The sequence below is a fragment of the Hemibagrus wyckioides genome, linkage group LG24 (genome assembly GCF_019097595.1).
Source record: "Hemibagrus wyckioides isolate EC202008001 linkage group LG24, SWU_Hwy_1.0, whole genome shotgun sequence".
NCBI classification, from domain to species: Eukaryota; Metazoa; Chordata; class Actinopteri; order Siluriformes; family Bagridae; genus Hemibagrus; species Hemibagrus wyckioides.
Genome location: NC_080733.1, coordinates 3,858,672 through 3,884,178, shown reverse-complemented (window position 1 = coordinate 3,884,178; position 25,507 = coordinate 3,858,672). Strand labels below are relative to the sequence as shown.

Below are 25,507 nucleotides of genomic sequence, written 5' to 3'. Positions count from 1 at the left end.
ATGAGTATATTGTGCAAACCAAATATTAGGACAAAAGTATTTAGGACCAGCAGGTGCCTGTAATCCTATATTGTAAGCACACCGACGTCACGTGGCTCACAGCCGCCCGTCGACTCACGTGATCCGGTAACGTGTGCTGGTGTGACGGGTTTATACCTGGTTTGTGTGGCTCGTGACAAAGTTTAGGGAGGTTTTTAAGAAGGGAAAAAAAAAACCATTTTATTTACTGTAGTCTATGTTTTATGATACAGTAGGTGTTAATAATTTTAGTCGTGTGTGTGTGTGTGTGTGTGTGTGTGTGTGTGTGTGTGTGTGTGTGTGTGTGAGAGAGTGGGTGGCTTGACGCGGACTTCATTGTGTTGGACTCACCTGTCGACTCTAACGAGGAAGTGCGACTGTCAGGAGAGAGCATTTCCGCCAATGGCAACTTTTAACGCCTCGCTTTTCTTCCAAAAAGTCTGTATGCGTTTAATTCCGTAAAACTGGTGATTATTCGGGGTTTTAAAGTGAGATTGGAGGTAAAAGGAAAACGGGTTGAACACATCAGCAGAAGTGAGTGAAGTGAACCAGGCGGCTGTCAGTCTTCTGGTCAGGGTAAGTGTCGCAAACAGTCGCCTTTTCCACAACGCCCTGTTTACAAACTGTTTTATTTATTTATTTACTTGTTAACATATATTTTGTGCTCCAAACATGACACACATCCTCACTCATTCGCTACAAATAATAACGCGTGATAATTTATGAGTAATAATATTAAAAAGCAGACAAAACATTTTCCTCGTCACGGTGTAACCCGGTTTAGTTCTGTTGTATTGTATAGGAAACTTTTTGTTTGTTTGTTTGTTTGTTTGTTTTAGTATTTAAATCGCATTTCCCCAATAACCTGATTAAACTAGCTCGTAAAGCCGGTTTGTATAAACCTGCTAAACTGTGTTGTCCTGCTCATTTTCTCAAAGCCTGCTGTGAGCTATGAGAAAGCTTCATATAGACTTTACTTTCCTGAAGAAACTCCACTGATAAATTTGATGGATAAATCCAATCCAGAAGGTTGCCAGTCCCAGAGGAAAGAATTCGACTCCAGTGCAAACAGAATTAATTGGCACGTGACAGACATTGATGTTTCTTCTACCTGTCTACTGGTGATTGAGATTCAAGTCATCACTAATGAGAGAGATCCATGTGGTGGTGTTTTTTTTATTTTGGTTTGTTTTTGTTTCGAGCAACTAAATCTCACCATCTTTGTCGGCCACTTGGGTGGAGAGGAAGACTATTCTTCTGACCACAGACTTTGTACCTTGTACTGAGACTGAGTAATCTCTTATTGTAATGGACTCATGGCAAACATGAAAGTTTCTTGTGCGGCGCTCTCTCAGTTCAGGGGAAGTCTATATATGAAACCTAGTGGCCTGATAACCTCATATTCTCCTACCAGCTGGTGCTGGTGTCCCACTTCAGCTCTGTTTAAAAATGAAACTATAATATATAAGTTTATATGCATTTTTCTGCACTTTTACACTTTGTGGACCTTCCAGAACCCGATACCACACACAAACAGTTGTCTTTGTGTGCTGAAGCATTATAATTTCCCTTCACTGGATCCAAGAGACTCAAACCTGTTCCATGTTGGGAAGGTTGGAGAGGAAGAACTTGAGTGTCCTGTTCCAAGCCCTGACCTCAACCCCTCTGAACACCTTTGGGATAAACTGGAACGCCGACTGCACCCCAGACCTCCTCACTCTTACAACATCAGTGTCGGCTCTCACTAATGCTATGATATAGTAATATGGATCACTGTGTGCTTTTTAGAAATAACAGGGGGAAGACGGAGGATGAGAGCAACATGGCAGTTAGAAAATCAGCAGGATTTTCATTTCCCGAAATGTTTCAAATGCAGTTGATAAAAGCTTTGTGATGTTCACTCACAGCCTACACTTTTGGTGTGTGCAAAACATGTCAAGTGTCTTTTACGCAGAAACACAGGTTTGTCTTCTAAGGATATGCCTTCCAGTCCCCACCATTTGGCCTCTCTCTAGTGGCGCGGGTGTTCACGAGATGTATGCAGTTAGCCCTGTCACCTCTGATGGCCAGAACGACCGGCTCCCTCACCCGAGGAGAAGGCCATCTGGGACATGCTCGTCCTCCTGACACACATTATGGCACTCGTGACATGCTGAATTTGGGAAGAGAACCAAAGCAGGCTAACTGACGTGACGTGAGATTCATTGAGAATGCTACACGGCGTGTCACTCCCACATTTGGCAGACGTTATCACGCTCGCCAGTTGAATTCAAGCAAGTCGCAGCAAGGCTCTTGCTGAGGATTCACGGATCACTAGTGATAATACCCGTGGTGTTAAGGAACTTTCAGTAGAGGGTTATCACCCGGAGTCTGAACCCAAATGCCACAAAGACTAGGTGAGAGGAGCACAAGCTCTAGGGGGTCTGTCTGGATCTCACTGAAGAGAGAGAGTCACCACAGACGCCTCCCTTACTGGCTAGAACTCAGTGTGATGCTTCAGTCCCTTATGATATCATCTGAAACGGGCTTCCATAAAGGCTGGACATTTTGTGCCAGAGTGGCCATGTGTTTTTTGAACCTGGGGTTTATGCACAAAGTCATGTAACTATTTTTATTTTATTTTTTTTGGCAAAATCTACTCGATCTGACCTTGCAAGGTTGTGAGAAAGCGATAGAAAACCCGCTAGGTGTTTCATGTCATCTGTCATGGAGGAAAGTCATGAGGAGCTCTATTTTCTGAACAGACGCTGACACACTGGGTGATGGACAACATGACCATGGCCTGCTGAACCCTACCATGACATGCCACTCAACATGGAGCATCTCCTACTCATGCACAATATTTAGAATCACACTGCTGCTAACTGACCATCGCTACAGATCTTTAATATTTAGCATCCTGTGAGGGCCAGTTGGCACGTCGTGGCATGTTATCCAGGCTGCCCCAGGTGGTTAGCATGGGTGAATTACAACGTTAGTTGTGTGTTTTAGGAATTTAATAAAATAAAGTACCATTTTGTTTCGATATGTCTGCAGTTGAAATAAACTGGGTGTTGGACAAGATGTATTAGAGCTTTCACAGCAAACTAACTGCTGCATTCAGGCAGGTTTTACACCTCTGATTTATTCCAGAGTAAAGAAATCAGAGGAAGTTCATATTAGATGGTGAACATCACAGGATTCAAAATCGTCTCAAGTGCTACAGAGAGCTGCGCGACTCCGAGAGCATGTTTAGCTAACAACAGAATAAGGAAATTCTTGTGCTTCAGATAAGCGCTGTGTTAAAATCTTGTTATATTCTAAAGCACAGCTTTTGTTTTGTTTGTTTTTCGTTGAACATTTTTATTCAGTCAAAACTGGAATCCTAAGCCATACACTCAGATGATGTTTACTTTTGCTGGATCAAAAATTTACCACATCACCAAGACATTCAGAGACGAATTTGTGTGTTATTACACCTTATAGATCATTACACCTTTTTTTCCCCCTTTTCCTCAGTACATTGACGTCTGTCTGTGTGTCTCCCTCTGTGTCTGTCTGCCTGTGTCATGACATGTTGTGTCGTGTCTGCCTGTCTGTGTGCTGTGTCGTGTCTGTGCGTCTGTCTGTGTGTCCGTCTGTCTGTGTGTTTTTGTGAGCAAGTTCTGCCAGAAGACCTGCCATACACACACACACACCCCCTTACATACATTCCATATAGTTCATGTACAGAAGTTCTCACAGTGATGCCTGATAATGCTGCTGTTTTTTTGTTGTAGGTCTCAGAGATACAAACTGCATGTAGGCAACACAATAATTTGTAGCTTTGAGGAAAACAGTACATAATGTTCTTCTCACTGCAACGATACAAGTTTGTCTACATTTCAGTGTCTTTGTTTTGTTTTGTTTTTTTCCCCCTCAGATGGACGATCTGTTGAACAGTAGCTGGAGAATGGATTCAGAAAGTAGCATGAGCGATTCAGCCTCCCCTTCTTCTTCACTGCTGTTGTCCAACATTTCCACCAGGTCCAACATGACGGTGGTCATATCGGAGAACGGGACACTGGTGGAGGACGAGATCTTTCTGAACACAGTTACTGCTCAGGTCCTGTCTGGGATCTTTGTTTGGTGTGCACTGCTAATCACGTGTCATCAGGTGGGTTGTGTTGCGTTTTGTGTTTTCCCTCAGATTGTAATGTAAGTACAGCTTAAAAACAACCCTGAAATATGCTGAAGCCTGAAGAAGACTTTGAATGGATGTGTGACCTGCAAGTCAGGAAAGAGGAAGCTGAAAGTGAGGTCAGGGAAATAAAAAACAAATAGTCTAGGTGGAGGACACACTCTTTGTGTCCACCCTTGCCTTGAGGTGATTGACTATTCACATCGCAGCTAGTGAAATTCGAGCACACCCATCTGGGCCGTCTTTTCCCAGAGGCGACCAGTAATGAATTGCAGAGATGAAAACACACCTGCTTGGAGCAGACAGGCAGTTATTGTTACACTGTATGGTCAGAAGTATGTGGACACCTGACCATAATAAAGGTGGTTTAGTCCACCTTTGCTGTTATAAGCCACTAGATGTTGGAGTGTGATTGTGGGGATTAGTGATCATTCAGCTACAAGAGCGTTAGTGAGATCAGACACTGATGTTGTATTTGTACTTGACATTATGTACAAGTGTGTGCTTCTAACTTTGTGGTAACAGTTTGAGGAGGATCTACATATGGGGGTGTGATGATCAGATGTCCACATACTTTTGGGCCATGTAGCAAACTTCTCTAATTTAGTATTAAGAATGTGCTTCAGTGTCCTTGACGGGTCTTGAGCTGGTTTCAGTGCTCTGTGTATTAGACATTTGGTGTACTGGACATTCAGGATCTAATAACTTAATGTTAGAGTCTTTTGCACCATCACTGTATCTTCTGCATCTCATTTTTTTTTTAGGTTAGAGCTAGGCTTAGTCTGTTCCTGGAAACATTTTGAAATGAAGTCAAAGAGCTTTTTACAAGTGCGTATTGCAGATTGCATTATAAGTTAGTCTCAAAAACAATATATACTACTACCGTTATTGTATATTCATCCGGTTGCACTACATTGTGAGGCTTGTGTTGTGATTCAAACTTGATGGGGCAAGATATTGGCAACACAGTTTATTTGCTGTATTGTTAATTTGTATATTTCTACCTTGTGCCATGTAAGCATTTTGTACAGCAATATTACACTTGCGAACAAACAGCACGTTATGCAGAAGGTAACTGATATGCTATCAGTAGTGTGTACTATTGTGCTATAATAAAACAGAAATGGGAACTTTTCCAGTATGATTTAATATTAGCATTTTCAAAATCAGCCTACACACACACACACACACACACACACACACACACATGCACACACTCTTGCTGTGCACCTGCACATTCATGTGCATTCATGTGTGTACATTCACCCACACACTAACACACTCAATAATACACACCAACCATATATACACACACTAACACACTCAATAATACACACCAACCATATATACACACACTAACACACTCAATAATACATACCAACACCACACACACACACTAACACACTCAATAATACACACTAACAGTGTACAAAATCATGCAGATGAAGGTCATGAGCTTTAATTAATGTTCATATCAAACATCAGAACGAAGAAAAAGTCTGATCTCTGACTTTAAACGTGGCAGGGATGTTGGTCCCAGATGAGTGGTTTGAGTGTCTCAGAAACTGTTGATCTCCTGGGATTTTCACACACAACAGTCTCTAGACAAAACTCTAGAGTGAGCGACAGTTCTGTGGGTGGATGAGAGATCAGAGGAGAATGAGCAGACTGGTTTCAGCTCTATAGTTACTAAAATATTCACTTTTTACAACTATGGTGAAAAGAAAAGGCTCACAAAACAGTGATTTGAGTTACTATATCCTTCCTGTCAGCTCAGACCAGCCTGGTCATTCTCATCTGATCTCTCTCAGCCTCTGTTTCAGCCTGCAGACCCTCAGCTCACCGGATCGCTCCATTCTGTATAAGCTCTAGAGACTGGAAAATCTCAGGAGATTCTGAAACACTCAAACTAGCCCATCTGTTACCAAACAACCATACCACAGTTAAAGTCAAAGAGATCAGACTTTTTATTTCTTCGTTCATGTTTACTTCTTCGTACATTTTATTTCTTCGTCTTCTTGACCTGCAAGTGCGTGATTTTCTGCATCTTCTACTGCTGCATGATTGGCTGATGAGATAATTGCATGAATGTGCATGTGTTCCTATTAAAGTGGACAGTGTATATATATATATATATATATATATATATATATATATATATATATATATATATATATATATATATATATATATATATATATATATATATATATATATATTTTTTTTTTTTCCATCAGATTTTTTGTTAGAGTGAATTTCTTTAGTTTTGCTGACGCATCCCATGTGCTCTTCTCTTGTTCACTATATGACCCATGAAAATGTAATAATAAAAATCTGCTTTTAAATGATGTCCTCTGTTAGAACACCGGTGATAGGAAAAGGGGTCAGGGAATGAATTTCTTTTCTGCACTGCCTGGAGGGTACCTGGCGGACGTGTTTGATTGCCTCCCAAGTCTTTTGTCCTTCCTCCCAAAAAGTATAATGCCTCTGAGAAGCAGGAGGTTTTCAGGCAGCTTGTACAATGACACGTTGGCGTTAAGCCGAAAAATGAAGCTCCATGAAGCACTCTCCCATCACAAAAAAAAAAAAAAAAAAGAATGTCAGTGCAGCTTCATTTCGCCCTATAGACCAGAAGGCGAGCAATTTGTCCAGCGCCAGCTCATCTGAGGCGGTGCGAACAGCAGCCTGGACAGGAGTGGTGGAAAGGTTTTGCAAGGAAAATGTATGTAAATCCTGAAGAGCTTAAAGCGCTTTATTTCCCCTCAGTGATGTCAGTTCTCCATGCATACCAAAAGTTTTAGGTTGAGATTGCTTTGTTTTGATTCGCCTCAACAGCGTTCTCGTAAGTGCCCAGTATTAGCAATAAGCTGGCCTGCCCTTCAAGAATGCCGTCTCCGCCGTGTTTATCCGATCTTTTCACAAATCTCCCACATCACTAGCATTTACATTCATATTCCGTCTGTCGTAAATAAGATTAAATAAGAAATAAAACGGACTTGAAATAATTTTCTTGAAACAATATTCCCTTACTGTTTGCAGTGTAAAAAAAAGCTCAAATCAGAATGCAGACTCAGGAACACACGTCTCAATCAGCTGTCTGGTTCAGCAGCCAGGGTCCTGATCAGGAAGTCGGCCATATTATGAGGTCTCTCTCTCTCTCTCTCCCCCCTTAATCACAATATCCTTCCAGCAGACTAAAAAAAAAGACCAGGGAGCTCACTCTCGCTGTTCTCTGTGTTCCCTTACTGGAAAGATGTCAGTTTTTGAGGCTTCTCAGCTCCAAAGATTAACGTATGAAGCAAACTCTTGACCAGCTTCGTCTAACCTCTTCTCAACGGATTAATTACAGTAGCGATTTTCAAGTTTATTTGATATGGTTTGTTTGAGTCTAACAACTTTGAAGCGTTTAGTGATTTGGAAAGATCCACCAGCTAGAAATATTGTGAGGATATAACAGAACATTCAAAGTATGTTTACTCAAAATGTGCTTTAAGTAACTTTTTTTCCCTAACTGACAGACATCAGTCCTGTGTGGTGTTGATAAATGTCGGCGGTGATGTTTTACACTGCGAGTGTGTAGAAATGTCCGCTGATTCACTACCTAGGGATCTAGAGAGCTGATTGAGACACACCCAATCTCTACAAACCCACATTCCCACTAAGTATTCTAACAGAGCTCGGGCTGATAAGCTCATATGCTCTCAGTTTCAAACACTCGCGTGCAAACATTAACCCAAAAACCCATTTCTCTGCTCTTTACCTGATCTTGAATGCCCAGGAGGTGTGTGGAGGGAGATAAAAATCCAGGGTTCAATCACCTAAAAGAAATGGGAAGGAATTACTCGGCCAGTATATCAGACATCACAGGTGCGCCATTCAACTAAACCTGCTCATGCAGGCATTTCTAAAAAATAATAATAATGAAAAATGTTCCCAACATTTTCACAGGCATTCCAACATCATGTTTGGATTTTCGCGCTTTAAACCAGTGTGATTGGAGTCATTTGGAAAGGAAGTGTCGTAGATTTGGTAGCCATATTGCTTTGTCTAAACAGCAGCCATTTCCTTCATGAGTTTTCTGGAATTGCTGACGCTGGAAGCTGTGAGCCGTTGGGGGGAAAAAAGTAAAGTTTAATGCTTTCATTGGGTTCGGTAGTGGTGCGAACATGGAGTGTGTCTCAATCAGCTCCCTAGTTCAGCTGATCAGGGAGTCGGCCATTTGTTCTCTCTCTCTCTCTCTCTCTCTCTCTCTCTCGCTCTCTGCACTGGAATGTTTGCTTCCTAAAAAAATGTCCCACAATGCACTGCGAAAACCAGAGAGCTCACTATCTTGCTTGGAAAACCAAAACTGAATGCACCAAACTCTTAGCCTGCACTTGTAAATAGCTTGTTGTTGCTGTGGCTCTCAAATGATTACAACTTGTACGTTGAAGTGATTTATTTATAACTTTGTTTGACGTTTTATATGCAGTTTGTTTGAGTCTAACGACTTAATTGTTTAAAGATTTAATAAAATAAATCCCCTAGCCAACTTACGATCCAGCATGAAGTACCATGACAGAAACATCTAACACATTTATGACATATAAAGCCTGATTATTTGATGTATTCGGGTTTTATAGGTGGCCATATCACCAGTGTCCTAATGTGTAGTGAGTGGAGGTGCTTACCAGTGGTGTACACAATATACTGATTCATGACCTAGGGAGCTTGAGAGCTGTTTGAGACACAGCCGTTGTGTATGTATTTGAAATGGATAAAGCTAGAACCCTAATAGTTCTGACTTATCTATGGTTAATATACATGAATAACCCTAATAAACATGGGTTCCTCACTAGCAGAGCCACTAGCATCTTGTGATGGCTCACTTGTACAGAACAAGACAACTGACTTTATTTATTTATTTTTTGACTGCCACTCGTGATTCAGGAAGTACGCTGGTCCTCCCTCTCTCACCGAGGTAGCTGTGGTGTGATATATTAGCGTTAATGATGGTTTAGATGACTCTTAATCGATTCAGAGTGATACTTCTTGGTTGTTAATTTTTTTTACTCCTCTTCTGCGTTTTCTCCCGAGAGCACAGGCAATTTCGCTCTCTCTTGGCTCCCGTCCAGCTCGCAGCCTCTGTTCAGTCATGCCACTCTGGTGCACTCTTTAGGCAGGATAAACTATGCCCTTATCATAAACCTGGTGCTCGCTTCCAAACCCTTTCCTGCACTTCGGAAGAAATCTCGTCACGTGCTATCCGTGGCCAGACGTCCTTGAGAACCAAACTGTAAGATGAAGGCAATAAAATCATATAATGTTGAAGAATAATTGAGAAGAAGAGGACGAAAACTACATGCTGCAGAGTCAGTGGAGGGAATAATTACCCTCTCTTTACTTTCAGCTCTGCCTGCTGGAGTCTGTTTCTCTTCCTGCGCTACAGGAGAAATGGACCAGATCAATCTAGAGCTTGACTCACCTTGGTCCTCTAGAGCACTTTTGTACATTAGTCCTCTGCCCACGTGAGGCCAAAAAATATGTCTTTCATGTGAGTCACAGTCTGTGTGTATAGAGACCAGACGCTGGTCTGGAAATCTCGAAGTAAAATATAATAAGTATTACTTTTTATAATATTTGTCAAGGCCAAATGATTTACATTTCTCAAACACACACGCCAAACAAATCGAAATGCCTTCCTACTTTGGTGTAGTACTGGTGTGTAATGATTAACTCCCATCTCCGTCTTGCGTGTGATAAAACCACAGGTCAGAGATAAGGTTCCTGTCAGGATGTTTTCCTGGAACGAGAACAGCTGGATATTTCTTGTAGATGTGTTTTTTTTATTATTATTATTCTTTTATCCATCCCTCTTCCTTTTCTTCTGACAGTCCTCCTTCTTCCACATTGATAAATGACCTGTTTGAGATTTTCGAGCACATTTTCCGCCACTCCTCAGTCTCTGCTCCATGTTAATAATTTTCATTCTCCTTTTTATCACAGAGCTTCATCATCCCTACCTCAGGAGGACTGTATTTTGCCTGAGGGAGAATAAATCAGAGAGAAATGCTTTTGTATTCATCGGCTGGTTTTATTCAGTTCCTATCATGTTTTTAAAGCTTGCTTGGATTTGTGGCAGTTCTTTATAGTGGGTGGGTTTTACAAAGAAGAGGCTTTTACACAGAGGGGTCTTGTTAAGTGAAGCTCGTGAATATATTTGTGTGTGAGATTTGGTGTATGTATGTGTGCTTGCGTGTGTGTGTGTTCTTGTTTGATTGTGTGTGTATGTGTATGCGTGTTTGTGTTTCTGTGTGTGTTAGCTTGTGTGTGTAAGTGTGCTTGTTTGTGTGTATATGTGTGTGTGTGTGTGTATATGTGTATATATATATATATATATATATATATATATATATATATATATATATATATATATATATATATATATATATATATATATATCCTCCTGAGAACCAAGGAAAAAAAGTATCTTTCAATTCAACTTTTTTTGTGATTTCCTGCCTCTTTGGAGCTAAAAGAACAACACACAATTTAGAATTTTTTAAAAATATTTTTATATCTGATTTTACAGCATGTCCACTGTAGTATACAACAGAACGATTTTACTGTATAACATAACAGCGACAATAACAGCGACACTTCAGAATCAAAATGGGCTGAAAGAAAAGAAGAAAGCCAATCCATTTTGTAATAAAACTTTTTAAATTAAACTGAACATAAATTAAACTCTCAACAGTCAGGAGGGCCTGGGTAGCTCAAGTTTGAATCTGTTAGCTCCTCCTCCTCTTCATTGTTTTCCTCCTACTCTTCCTTGTTCTTCTTTAATTCTTAGCGATGGTACTCCAGGAAACAGTTTCTCTTCTTTGTTATGCAGAGGAACATCTTGCAACTGATGCATCTCATATATGTTTTGCCCATGCAACCTTGGTTTCGGCACCTCTTTGCATGGTTGCAGTCTACCATCTCTGGCATGTGTCTGGCCCCACATTTTCTTAACGATGCTTCTGGTTGTGGAATCCTCTTTTTAAAGGGTGGCTCGTACTCTTCTTCGCTCTCCTCACTGTCGTCTACCCTTTTGTCAGTGTCCTCAGGTTCTAGGTAGTTCATCAGCTCATTTGCCAAATGCAGTTTGAAGTCCAAGAACTGTTCAGTGTTTTTTGCTGATCGTTTAAGCGCTATGCTGTCAGACTTGTACTGGATCCAGGAATTTGGGATGGCAACATCAAAGAAATGAGCAATCACACGCATAGTCCATTTCTTGGTTCTGCTTGCCATGCGATAGAAGCTCAGCATGCGGTCACAGAGGTCCACACCACCCATGTTGACATTGTACTCTCTAATGACTGAGGGTCTTCTCACTTGGACCTGGACTTTGTCTTTATTCGACCATCTGGTGCAGACATCTTCAGGATCTTTTCCATGTGCAGTAGAAGCCATCAGCACAGGCTTGTTGTCATACCATTTTGTGATGGCCAACTCAGGACTTCTCCTGACTACCATCACTGACGCTCCCCTCCCTTCTCTTTTCAGTTGTTTGTCATCAGGCAACCGGCACGTCTTTGGGAGACGTGTTTTTGTTATGGTTCCAGTTGCTGGAAGGCCCTTGGCCAGCAATTTATCCATGAGGTTAACTGATGTGAAGTAAGCCTCGCCTTACTCTGTCCAGAAGTGGCCTGACTCTCCAAAGAATGTCTTTCTTCTTTGTTTCCTCTGTTACATCCAGGTCATTGACAATTTTCAGTGAGTTTCTTAACTTGAAGAACCTATTCCTTGTCATTTTCTGGCTTATTATTGGCACTTTGGTTTTGCTGGCCCAAAACATTTTGATTCTGGGAAAGCCAAGGCAGGCCATGTGGATTGAAATGCCAAAGAAGATCCTCATTTCTTCAGCGGTGGTGTTGAAGGAGATACCCTTTGTCTGTAGCTCTCTCTGATTTGTAAATGCTGCCAAGTCTTCAAAGACTTTGTCAATGTACTGTGAAAAGTACTGAATAGGACTCCAGTTTCTATGAATGGTGGGGTCCTCTTGACAGTCAGGAGGCCTGGGCAGCATAGGTTTAAATCTATGATGGGGAGGAAAAAACCCACAAACAATCATTGAGGTAATGAACACAGTGTCTTTTCTTATCTTCTTATCTTATTCCATCCATCCGTCCGTCCGTCCCTCCCTCCCTCCCTCGGCCCACAGAGGACGACGGTTTTCCTATTCATCTGTGTCTGTCAGCTCATCTGATGAGCCTCCTGCCTCATCTTCTGAGCTTTCTCTCTCTTCTTCATCAGGAGCAACCTCATCCTCAGCATTTTCCTCATCTGACAGTTCCAGATCTGAATCTCCCTCAACCATTCAATACAAAATTCTCTCTGCCTTGGTTCTGCCTTCTATAATAGTGTAAAATTTAAGAGGTTGAATGAAACATAGTTATAAACAACTATTTATTTATTACATGAATTACTTTACATAGAAAATGCATGTTTTGGGGCAGAAAACTGAATGTAAACAGAAAACTAGCAAGCTAGCTAGCTATTAGCTAACCCCATTAAATTGTTCTTATGTCCATTACAGTTGACATCTATAAAAGGGCTAATTTTTCCTGACAAAAAGTTTAACTGAACTCTGACCCCATATTATAATTCCTGACATGTGCATAAACAAGAAAATATATGATTATAATAGGTGAAAAATTATATCTTAACAATATATGACTTACCTTTTAATTTTTCCTGACAGGCACGTTTTTCTGCAGTCTCCATTTTGTCTCAGCATGAAAACAAACTTCCCCTCATCCCACCCAAACATATGAGATAGCATTGGAAAGGCCAGGATGTCCTCTATTGAGCACATCAGGCCTTAGTAGGGTAGCTCAAATGAGTCAAAAGATATAGATCAAAAACTAATGTCCATCACAGATGACATAAATGAATAGGCTGGGTCTCAGGAGGATATATATATATATATATATATATATATATATATATATATATATATATATATATATACATATATATATATACATATGTGTGTGTGTGTGTGCCCTTGTTTGTTTGTTTGTTTGTTTGTTTAACTGTTTTTATGTTTGTGTGTTTGTGTGTGTTAGATCTACTCGCACCTGAGGTCATACACAGTGCCAAACGAGCAGCGCTACATCATCCGCATCCTCTTCATCGTGCCCATTTACGCCTTCGACTCCTGGCTCAGCCTCCTCTTCATCAGCAATGACCAGTACTACGTCTACTTCGACTCCATCCGTGACTGTTATGAAGGTCAGTACCTTTATTTGATTGATTTATTTTATGTTCCTCTGACTGCTAATAGACAGAGCTTTAGATATAGAGCCTCCTGTACTGAGCTAAACTAGGTCATAGGTATAACTGCCCAAACTCGTTCCTCTCATTCTCTTCATAGCACAAAGACCCAGCCTCAGCACCGTGTCATCATGTCTGTCGTCATCAGTTTGTTTTTCACCTTCCTCTCCAGGGTTAGACAGCAGAACCGAGAGCGAGTGCTTTCCCAGCTAAACACACACCCATCAGTGGAATTAGTAGCTGCTCTTTTAGTTTTATTTTTGTTTTTTGTTTTTTTTTAATAAACCAGTAGTGTGTAAATGAGTTCAGTCTTTTAAGGGTGCTGCAGTTTGTAAAATCAAACAGACATTTTTATTATTCTTTTTGCCACAGAATTAAATATTCATGTAATCTGAATTTCTTAGTAGTTGTTTGTGGTACATAAAAGCACTGTGCACAGATGTGGAAAGAGTTCATGCTAATGACTTGCTCTCAATGCATTATTTACTCTTTTAATTGTAATTTCATATAAAGTGATTATTTAGATACACTTAATTCTCTGTGAGAGAGAGAGAGAGAGAGAGAGAGAGAGAGAGAAGAAAGTGAGACTGAAGGAGAGAGTGAGAAGAGACACAGAAGGAGAGAGAGAGAAGAGGGACAAAAGGAGAGAGAAGAAGGGGAGACAGAAGGAGAGTGAGAGACACAAGGGGAAAGAGAGACAAAAGGAGAGATAGAAGAAAGTGAGAGAGAAGAAGGAGAGAGAGAGACACAGAAGGAGAGAGAGAGAAGAAAGGGAGACAGAAGAAGAGAGACAGAAGGAGAGAGAGTGTTTATAATAAATATATGTATATACAATCCTGTTCTTTAATGTCATCTGATCACATCCTTAGGAAGAAAGTTCTTTGCCTTTTTCTCTGAATAAAACCATGAAACTGATGATGATGTAAATATTTTGTTCTCTGCAGCTTTTGTAATCTACAACTTCCTGAGCCTGTCTTTTGAGTATCTCGGAGGAGAGAGCGCCATCATGGCCGAAATCCGAGGAAAACCGATTCCGTAAGTCTATTAAATGTGTACCAGGTTTTTGTTATTATTATTATTATTTTGTAAAGTTATTTTTTTCCTCCGGAGTAACAGAGCCACGTCCTAGTGAGGTTTAATCACATAGCTGTACTTTTGATGACATGACCTGAAAAGTGAGGAATGTTGCAATTACAGTGATTGGCAGCAATCAAACATTACATCAACACTAAATAAGAGTCAGTTTAGTTATTTTGGTTAGATTAGTTATCTCGATTAGATTAGTTATCTCGATTTGAGCTGAATTCTGACTCTGATTCTGTAGGTTCATGTCGTCAGAGTGTTTCACCCGTAGCAGATTAATCAAACTCAATCCGACTGAGAAAGAGCCTCGGGTGGACGTTGCACTTCAGGCAGCACCTCAGGTTGTCCATCAGAGGTCTGGGATCGTCCCGTGCCGTTTCCAGCATGTTCTCTCAATCCTTTATCTGTTTGAGCACCGAGCTCGAGGTCAGATTCCGGCCAGGTTACGCTACGATTCTTCAGGAATCCGCCTGTGGATTGCACGTCCTAGCAGTTTTCAAAAGTTTCCTACTTCACACTAATGAGAAGCAACCAGCCAAATGTACGGCTATTAAGATAAGTTTTAGATGAATGTAATGACATTTTGTTTAGAGAAAGCGCACACATTAGTGGTGTTTACATTTTACATTTCGAGACTGCTACGAGCTTATTACCTCATCATCTTCATGGCTGTTTGTGTAAGCATACCGTTTTATCTCGGCCTACATGTGGTTTTTAAGATTTAAGTGGCTTAGAGATAAGTTTAAGATTAATGTAATGCCGGTTTGTTTCGATAAAGCACTCACATTAGCGGTGTTTTCATTAAAAAGTCTTGAACTTCTGGAAATTTCACCGGCTACTAGCTTATTTACCTCATCACTGATTGTGTAAGCATAGCATTTTACCATATTTTTACTTCTACCCTCCATAGTGTCAACAGTCTCTTTCGCATCATTTGATACGATTAAAACCGGACCTTGTGGGTTTTAAATACCGACGCGGTACCGCCTTGCCCTGAGGCGCAGCTCGGAATCATATCGAGCGTAATCTCCTCGTCCCGTCGTGAAACCGACCTGCCTAATCGAACACACCTGGCTGTAATATCCAGGTGCTGCTCAAAGACGCTGATTAAACCTCGTACTCTGGAGGGTGGTAGATTTCTAGGGAAACCTACTTTAAGCCTTTTAATGTTTTTTTTTCCTCTCCCCCCTTATGTTTTTTGCCTTTCTAATAATATTACACTGAGGGCTTCTAAAAGCTCCCTGTAGCCCTCTTTACTTTAAGAAGCACTACCCAGCAAAGGAGTGCTAAAGGAACAGCTGGATTTATTCGGCTCTAATCAGAATCACTACAGTTACACACAGATGGGGACTAATTAGCATTTTGTTTGGAAGGAAATTGGCTACATCCGTGCTCATTTACAGTTAAGGGATGTGCTAAATGTCCCAGACCGACATCCCGGCTTATTTGTGCCTAGGCTAAATTCTTTTCTTTTTAAGTTCAGCATCATAATGCGTTTTGCTTTTTCATTTAGTTTGAATGTTGTTGTGTTATATAAAGTGAGGAAGTAAGGTAACTTTAATGTTGTTGTTTTGTTTTTTTTCGTCCGCCCACATGAAGGTAAAGTAAAATTGATTTTCTTTTCTTTACTCGCTGTGAAAGACTAAAATCAGTGCCTGAAATGAAGCAGGTTAACACATCCACAAACAACGCAAAGATGTAGCCGAGTGTATACATGTCCCTTATTTCGGCGCGTGTCACTTTGTGTCCCCGCAGGTCGAGCTGCATGTATGGCACCTGCTGTCTGGCTGGAATGAGTTACTCCATCGGCTTTTTAAGATTCTGCAAACAGGTTTGTTTCTCTCATTGACGAGCAGCCATCAGCACGCGGTATTATACTGCGCATCCTACTGCGAAGATTAGACATTTCATTTGCTGAATCTCTTTGCTGGTAATAATAACGTCACAGCTGACGGAGGTTAAGCAGCTTGTGGCGTGTGTACTATGATTCACTAAGAGCTGAATGAACTTTTGCGCATTGTTCAATAGCTGAGTGTAAATGCTAATATGTAAGCTTCAGCGGTGGTTGCAATCGATGTATATGTATACGCCGATCAGGCATAACATTATGTGCAGTGCCAGGTGAAGTGAGTAAGACTGATGGTCTCCTCATCATGGCACCTGTTAGTAGGTGGGATATATTAGGCAGCAAGTGAACATTTTGTCCTCAAAGTTGATGTGTTAGAAGCAGGAAAAATGGACAAGTGTAAGGATTTGATGATGTCTAGACCACTGGACCAGAGCATCTCCATAACTGCAGCTCTTGTGGGGGTGTTCCCGGTCTGCAGTGGTCAGTATCTATCAAAAGTGGTCCAAGGAAGGAACAGTGGTGAACCGGCGACAGGGTCATGGGCAGCCGAGGCTCCTTGATACACGTGGGGAGTGAAGGCTGGCCCATGTGATCCGATCCAACAGATGAGCTACTGTTGATCAAACTGCTGAAGAAGTTAATGCTGGTTCTGATAGAAAGGGATCAGAATACACAGTGCATGACGGGTCAGGGCTGTTTTGGTGGCAAATGGAGGACCAACACAATATTAGGCAGGTGGTCATAATGTTATGCCTGTTCGGTGTGCGTGTATATATATAATGCTAGAATTCAGCGACATTCATTTTGTTTTTCCTCAGAAAGAAAAAAGAACACGGTACAGAAATGTTTTCTTTAGGATGTTCTGTCACCTACACCATCACATAACCTGTTTTCTTCCAAATCATAAAGGAGCTTTTTTTTTTTTAAACTTTTTTTTTTTTTTATTATTATTATTTATTTTATTTTTTGGTGGTCCGCTTTCCTTCAAATAACATACAGCCAAAAAAAAAAAAAAAAAAGCTCAAGAAGAAAAACAATGAGGACTTGGTGTGATCAACTTGGTAATAAACACAGAGAAATAATAGGAGTTGTCAGACTGAAGCCGTCTGAGAAGGGAGCGGAGACACTCCCAGCACTCGGAGCATAAAGCTGATGGAAATTGGATTTGAGAGCCCCGTCTTCAAAACAGTGAATAGTATGTGAAATGAAGTTTTTTAGATAGAAAAATGGAAACCGCTAAACACGTGGTTCTCTATGACTGGCCGTCTACGTGGCCGTTTTTCAAAGCAGCTGCCTGCAGTGTGTTCAGACAAGAGCTCTGTTCAAGCACACTGAGTGAGGAGGTTTATTTTTATTTCTGTTTCTCACCAAGTAGACTGCTTTGATTAAGGAGTTCTTTTTAATTAACTTGATATTGCACACCTGCCTGAATGTCTGAGACCTGAGCTGTTAAAGCTGCCTAATTATTTCCCTCGGTGCAGTTTTTCAAATCGTGCCAGAAAGACCCACAAACCCTGGATCATTTTAGTACTATCAGTTATAGGAATAATATTAATAATAATAATAACAACAACAGTAATAATAATGATATGCTCCTGTCATGATTTGATTCATAACTCTGGCTTTTTGATTCGATTTGATTCTTAGTATACCTCTGAACAAAATTTGAATGAAGAAAAATAATGAATAAAAAAGACTTTTTATTTCTTTATTATAAACAGTGTACAATTTTCTCCGTGAAATTTTGGATTTATTTAGTTTTATACAGTGATTTAATATTGTCAAAATTTGCAAAATGTTAAAAAGGTCGAAATGGTTCACCTTTTACCTTAAAATGAAATTTTCTTTTGTTTGAATGAACAAAGATCGACTGAAGCCTAATAATCTCTGAAATAAAATAGAGCTCCAAAGTCGGCTAAATTTCCACAGCCTTTAGTGTTTGAAAGCTACTGACGAGCTTTTTTCAACTCTAATGACGTGGTTGGGTATTTGTAGAATGTATTACGTGTGTGTTTGTGGTTGCAATCGGAGGCTGTCGGATTTCACAAGCACGGCTCTCACAGGCTTTCCACGAAAGAGCATAATCATGTGACCAGCATGCGCTCTCCATACAGTGTTTAACTTTATAGGGTTCAGAGATTGGGACCTCTCTGGTGTTCAGACAGTGTAACCGCATTACATGAGTAATGAATGCTGAATGAATGCAGATTTCCACAATCTGGATCACACGTCAACGTTTTTAGCGTTATGATGCATCATGTCACGATGCCAAGTTACACCCCTAATCAGTCTCTCCAGGATTTTATAGAAATTATTGCAATATCAAGCATTTAAGGCTCTTAACCCTCAGTGGACCAGGGGAGCTGTATCATGGCTGACTGAGATCTGACCCCAAATTCCAAAGTTGGGATATAACACTGCTGTTATGTATATGTGACACATAAATGCTATTCATTTTTGCTTCTACCAAACTCCATTCACGTGTGTGGAACATGAGTACAGCTCTCATAGAGAGTCATTACATACACCGATCAGGTATAACATTGTGAGCTGTGAGAGGTGAAGTGAATAAGACTGATGATCTCCTCATCATGGTACCTGTTAGTGGGTGGGATATATTAGGCAGCAAGTGAACATTTTGTCCTCAAAGATGATGTGTTAGAAGCAGGAAAAATGGACAAGCGTAAGGATTTGAGCGAGTTTGACGAAGGGCCAAATTGTGATGGCTAGACCACTGGATCAGAGCATCTCCAAAACTGCAGCTCTTATGGGGTGTTCCTGGTCTGCAGTGGTCAGTATCTATTGCAACTTACTGGACTTAAAGGATCTGCTGCTAACATCTTGGTGCCAGATACCACAGCACACCTTCAGGGGGAGAAGCCCAAAATTAGGCAGGTGGTCATAATGTTATGCCTGATCAGTATATGTGATTTCACTGCTAGGAGTTTAAAAGCAGAATCCTGCACTTGAAATTTCAGGCACGTTTTCCACAAGAACAAGTCACGAAATTAAACGTTTTCGGCTGCAACAATCCAGAAAACCACTCAAAATCCTGGAGAGACTAAATATCAGTGTATTGCTAGGATTAGGTTTTAAACATTCTTTAAACTGTTTGCATTGATAACATTCGGTTTTGATTGTCGTCTAGGCAACACTTCAGTTCTGTGTGGTGAAACCCATCATGGCCATCATCACCATTTTCTTACAAGCTTTCGGCAAATATCACGATGGAGATTTCAAGTGAGTTTTACATTTTATTTACATTATAATCCAGTATGATGCTACTGATTCGCATTACATTGTGAACAAAAATATAATATTGGGTATATTATAGATATAGAAATTCCTCTAATCCACGTCTCCTCCTACAGCGTGAACGGAGGCTACCTCTACATCACAATCATCTACAACGTCTCTGTGAGTCTGGCCCTCTACGCCCTGTTCCTCTTCTACTCTGCCACCAGTGACCTCCTGAGGCCCTTTGAGCCTGTGCTCAAATTCTTGACCATCAAATCAGTCATCTTCCTCTCCTTCTGGCAAGGTGGGTAAGAGTTTAAAACACAGGTGAAAAAAAAAGTTTTGTTATAGATTTCTATGCGAATCGGATTTGACTGAAGAGTTTCTCTTTTCGTTAAAAGCGACACTTTTTCAGATTGTTCCTGAAAGGCGACGTTAACACGGTCAGAGTTATGAAGAGTAGGTTTTGTGCTGAATAATATACCTGGAAAACATTTCTTTTTTTAATAAATATTCTCTCCAAAAGCCTGTATATTAATTATCTGAACACGTGCACCTGAACAAGCAGACTGACTCCACCTAGAGCTCGCTCTTGAGTGTCTTTATGTGGTGAGATGCTAGTAGCGTTAACAGCTGGTTAAGTAATTAGTCACAGCAGTCTTCATTTGTAAGCCATTTAACACGGTGGCTGAAAAGACTAATCAATCTCGGATAATCGCTCGCTGTGTGACGCTGTCGGCGGAGTCCATCCAGGCTTTATCTCCGAGAATTTAACATTCAGTACAAAGCGTGCATTCATAACTGTGGACCGATTTTTGTTTACATTGCCTTTGAAAAGAACTCCGTCAGAAGATTTTGTGTCGCTGTTAACAAAAGACATACACTTAGAAATAGCCGTAGCATCATGATATTCTCTTTTGATGTTACTTATTAAATCGTCTGCTGCCAAAAGATGAAAGATGCTTTAATTGTATTGCGTTTAAATGCTTTTCCACAAATAATTAGACCCTTTGTGTGAGGCTCTCGTAAGCCGTGTTTAAATTTGTAGTTAGCAGATACACGGATTGTTTTGATTCGATTCTCCAAATATTTTGGACACAATTTGAATAAACAAATTTTTTTTTCCAGACTTTTTTTTTTTTCCTGAATCCTAAACAGTGTGCATTTTTGTCGTCATAAAACTAAACACACTGAATATTCGAAGTACTATAAGAAGTATAAAGAGGTCTGTAGCAGAAACGGAGCTCCAGAGTCGGCTAAAATGCCCGATTGGATGGATACTACTGAAATTCTGCTTCTTTTTTTGTAAAGACCTGATATGTTAAGATTGTAAGAATGATTATCCAGCATGTACGTGAAGACAGACATGATTTATAAGTGTTACGATGCCTCGGGGGGTTCTTTATGGGGTCAAGGGAAAATATTTGTACAATGGAGTGAAGGAATGCATTAATGTATGCATATGTTTGTGTTCAACTTTCTGCAGCCTTGTATTTAGCAGATATATGACATGATGAGGAGGAGGAGGATGAAGAAATACTAACACACTGCTTCTCACTCATTTTTCCAGGCATGATCCTGGCCATCCTGGAGCGCTGTGGCGTGATCCCAGAAGCATTAATCATAGACGGGCACGAGGTGGGCGCAGGGACGGTAGCAGCCGGCTGGCAGAATTTCATCACCTGCATCGAAATGTTCTTCGCCGCTATCGCGCTCCGCTACGCCTTCACGTACGACGTATATCAGGAGAAGACGAGCCAAGCTCCAGGTTGGCATGCTGCCTAGCAATCTGACTACCTTACTACCTCGAGTCGAGACGTTTGCTGTTGTAAAGAAGGCTTGCCAGGCTACTTCAGCGGAGATGGGCACACAGTAATGTTCCTCTGTGGGGCAGCTGGAGTCAGCAGGGTTCAGACGAACGCGCTAAAGTTCAGCTCTCCTCTGAGGCAGTGAGAGTGCTCAACAAAAAAAACCCCAGACATCTGTGGCACAGCACGTGGCATAAAACATTTCAGCTGAAGATAAATAGATAGAGTTTTAGATGCTGAGTTGTGGGGATTTTCCCCCCCGTTAGCTTCAGATTCAGTCTTAGTGTGTGGGTGAGGAAACTGACAAAGAAGAAATTGCTGAATGCTTTCAGAAAGCGGGGTCTTTTCATGTCGTCTTTTTTTTTTTTTTTCCCCCTTCATTCTGCCAAAGGTTTTAAAAGCACCTTTGTTTGAGCCCTCAGTCTTGTTTGGCAGTGAGCGAGGGTTTCAGGTTGTGCGAAAAAATTTCTGTTTAATATTCTTCTATCTCAGCGCTAATGACATTGTGGCCCCTGAATGTTAAGCACTTCATTAGACCTGTATTATGATTCAGTGCATTCTGCAGGAAACTCAAATTCTTCACCTCACTGGTCTGCCTGCGTGGGTTTGAATGCCAATATTGAAACCTTGTCACTTTGTGTACTGTATTATACAAATATAGTACACAAAGTAAGGAATGGAGGATCATGTCGATGGAGCTTCACTTTGAAGCTTTTAAGATCCTCAATTAGCACCCTGTGTAATGTCACATACTTACTCGATACTAAAAATCCGGATAAAATCCGCGTGCTTGAGGTAATGCTTCGTCTGATCTAATGACCTTTTGCTGCTGGGGAAAAGGGCAGAAGAAGGCACGTCTCAACGGAGGTGTGTGTGTGTGTGTCCTTGTTCTCCTGAAGCATACAGCGAGTGTGCTGACCCAGACTTAACGACCCTCCACGGCACATCACACCCCTTTTCCTTTCCCTCAAACACACACTTCACTAAAATGAGCATTCCTGTACTCTAATCTCAGGACTGTAGGGACTCCTTGTGGTCACTAGAGGGCAGAAGAGGAGAAAGCAGGGATCACCTTGGGTTTTTTTTTTTGCCCCTCGTCTGATCTCTTATGATGACAGTAGCAAGAGTAAAATGTGCTTAGACGGTGCTCTTCATTTAAGATCCGAGTAACATCCTTTTATAAAGCCACAGAAGCAGCAAGGTGTTTTTATTTTCCTTTTCTCTCCTCACTGAACATCTCTAGCACTAGAGAAGTGAAGCAGGAGAATCCACATCAGGGAGCACTGGGACATGGTTCAATTTTTATTTTCTTATTTTTATATTTAAGCTTCTGTTTTGAGAGCAGCCCGGTCAGTGTGTTTGTGTGTGTGTGTGTGTGTGTGTGTGGCAGTGCTCCTGGCAGAACTTGCTCACAAAAGTGAAAATAATGCTTTGTAACTCAGGCGTGGCAGAATCTCATGTGACCGTGAGGACAGATTGTATGTTTTGGAAAGGTCGTATTAAACACAGACATAAATCAAGTCTGTTGTAGGTTTAATAGTTGAAAATATATTCAAGTTTATCAGTCCCTACAGGGTTTTGTGAAGTTTTTTTGTGGTTGTTGCAGTCAAAAATGCTTGATTTTTTTCCAGCTGCTGGTTCGGAATTTGCATTGCAAATTTGGCAAAACTGCAAGTACAGGATTCTTCAGAATTTTAAACTTCTTCCAGTGAAGACACACATGTAGTGACTTTTATGAGAGCTGTACTCATGTTCCACACACTTGCATTCGAGGGGGATTTGGCTGTTGTGGTGATGTCATATGACACGCCGACACGTCACCATATCAGAGGAAAATCTATGATTATTCTGGAACATTACAAACTTCTCAGAATATCTTGGAGTTTCTTGGAGTTTATTTTTGCGATTGCAAAATCAAAAAATCCCAGCGGGGCCGATTCATAGCATCGTATTTCTCTAATTCATCCCAAAAGTGTTCTATCAGGTTGAGGTCAGGACTCAGTCCAGGCCACTCAAGTTCCTCCACACCAAACTCACTCATCCATGTCTTTATGGACCTTGCTTTGGAACAGGAAGGAGCCATCCCCAAATTGTTCCCACAAAGTTGGAAGCATGAAATTGTCCAAAATGTCTTGGCATTAAGAGTTCCTTTCACTGGAACTAAGGGGCCGATCCCAATGCCTGAAAAACAACACCTGAATTCAGTGATTTGGAGGGGTGTCCCAAAACCTTTGGCAATATAGTGTACCTGTGCCTAGGGACGGCATAGGCACCCTTTTGTTTTGATAAAGTAAAATTCTAAGATGAGCTCAGACATTTTGAACATGCTCAGAGCTCAGTGTTAGTGATGAATTAGCTCAGAATCAGTGATGCCTAATTGTATTTAATGATCATTTTTCTTTGTAGATAACGTGGCCCCCATGCACAGCATCTCCAGCGGACTGAAAGAGACCATCAACCCTGGGGACATGGTGCAGGATGCCATCCACAACTTCTCTCCAGCCTACCAGCAGTACACACAGCAGTCCACGCAGGAGGTGGTGCAGCCGAGCCAGAACGGCAAGCCGGGCCCCGCCGCCGGCAAGAACCCCAAGAAGTCTGACAAAATCACGCTGATCGACACGGACGATGAGTTCTAAAGAGCGCGTGTGTGTGTGTGTGTGTGTATAGGGAAAAGGGGATCCACGGAAACACAGAACATCATCCAGATTCCAAATTCCAGACCATGTAGCGTGCGCTTTGTTGAAGGCTACATAATCCCAGATTGATCATAAATAACGAACGTCTAGAAAAGGATTCGAGGAAATTAACAAGCACGGTGTTCTTTCTTCTGTCAAGGGAAAACAGTGGGGTATTTTTCTTCAGTTCTCGCACGTCGTCGTTGCTTCATCACCTTGCTCCTGCTTTGTCCTGCTGACAGAACGATGCCGCTGCTGCCGGGATCCCGCGTGACTCCTGGCTGTGTTACAGCATGACCTAACGGTAAAGGAGGTGTTCAGAAAGCTCATCCGGGCCGAGCAGACACTTCACAGAGCGCCTCTTTTGAACTCTTTTTCTCAACGGCCCTCGGTTTCGGTCTCTCAGAAATGTCTCTCAAAGACACCGTGGTTGCGGAGCGCTGCACTTCAAACCGTTCACCTCGGCTCTTTGAAACACTTCCCATCTCCTGCATCAAGGACGCAAGCAACGGCTTAGGAACTTCTCCTGTCTGAATTTTTCATCTCGAGCACGTCTAATCCTTTCTGAACAGCTCAGCAGATTTACACTATACACATTGAAGGAAGCTATGTTTTTAATTGTAAATAATTTGTATATAATTATTTAGTTGCACAGGTGATGGGAAATGAAAGGTTAATATAATGTTAGTGTAAAGAAATATTTAGTTAATGTGTTGTACTTGATGCTATTCACTGGTTTTGCTTCACATTCACTTTTTACAATCCTTTTAAAAAGATGATCTGTTTTTTTTTTTTTTTAAATGAGCAGTATATATATAATCTATATCGAGTGTCAAACTTTGAACTGATTTATGAATGTTAAATATGGCACATAGTTTATTATTCACAGGTTAAACAGGACAAGCGATCAATACGGTTCTTTTTTTTAATGAGCTCCATGCAGATTATGAAGCTTCTGCAGTTCTAAAAGCGATCTGTTCTCATACTCACTGTTCAGAAAGTATTTGCGATGTTTCCAGTCATGTTTTAGCTGGGCTTATATACATGTATAGGTGTACACTTAAACATCCTTTCGTTAAGTTAAGCTGCTGTTCATGTGGATCACTTCTGGATCTGAATAAAGAAAGCTCTTTCAAAGCTCATCGATCTGAAATGAAAGTGAAGGATAAACGACGCATAAAAAATGAATGGTGGTTTTTGGGTTTTCTTTTCTTTCATGTCGTCGATTCTTACTTCGTGATAAGGCACTGAGACTATTTAATTGAAGAAGCTTTATTTAAAAGTACAAAATGGACACTGCATACTATGTACAGGAATAATTTACTTTCTTATATGCAGCCAGAGTGGAAAAAAAGCGCACGTTTATTTGTAC

General features: G+C 40.9%; 1 protein-coding gene across 1 annotated transcript; it reads left to right on the top strand.

The window, feature by feature from the left end:
* Positions 1–113: 113 nt before the first annotated feature.
* Positions 114–25,272, top strand: tmem184a (transmembrane protein 184a). The gene is made up of 9 exons (XM_058377633.1): positions 114–594; positions 3,920–4,153; positions 13,273–13,438; positions 14,425–14,515; positions 16,319–16,394; positions 19,561–19,652; positions 19,784–19,953; positions 21,220–21,417; positions 23,864–25,272. Exons 2-9 carry the CDS (start codon positions 3,920–3,922, stop codon positions 24,094–24,096), a joined length of 1,260 nt encoding a protein of 419 aa, XP_058233616.1. The 5' UTR covers positions 114–594; the 3' UTR covers positions 24,097–25,272.
* Positions 25,273–25,507: the final 235 nt, after the last annotated feature.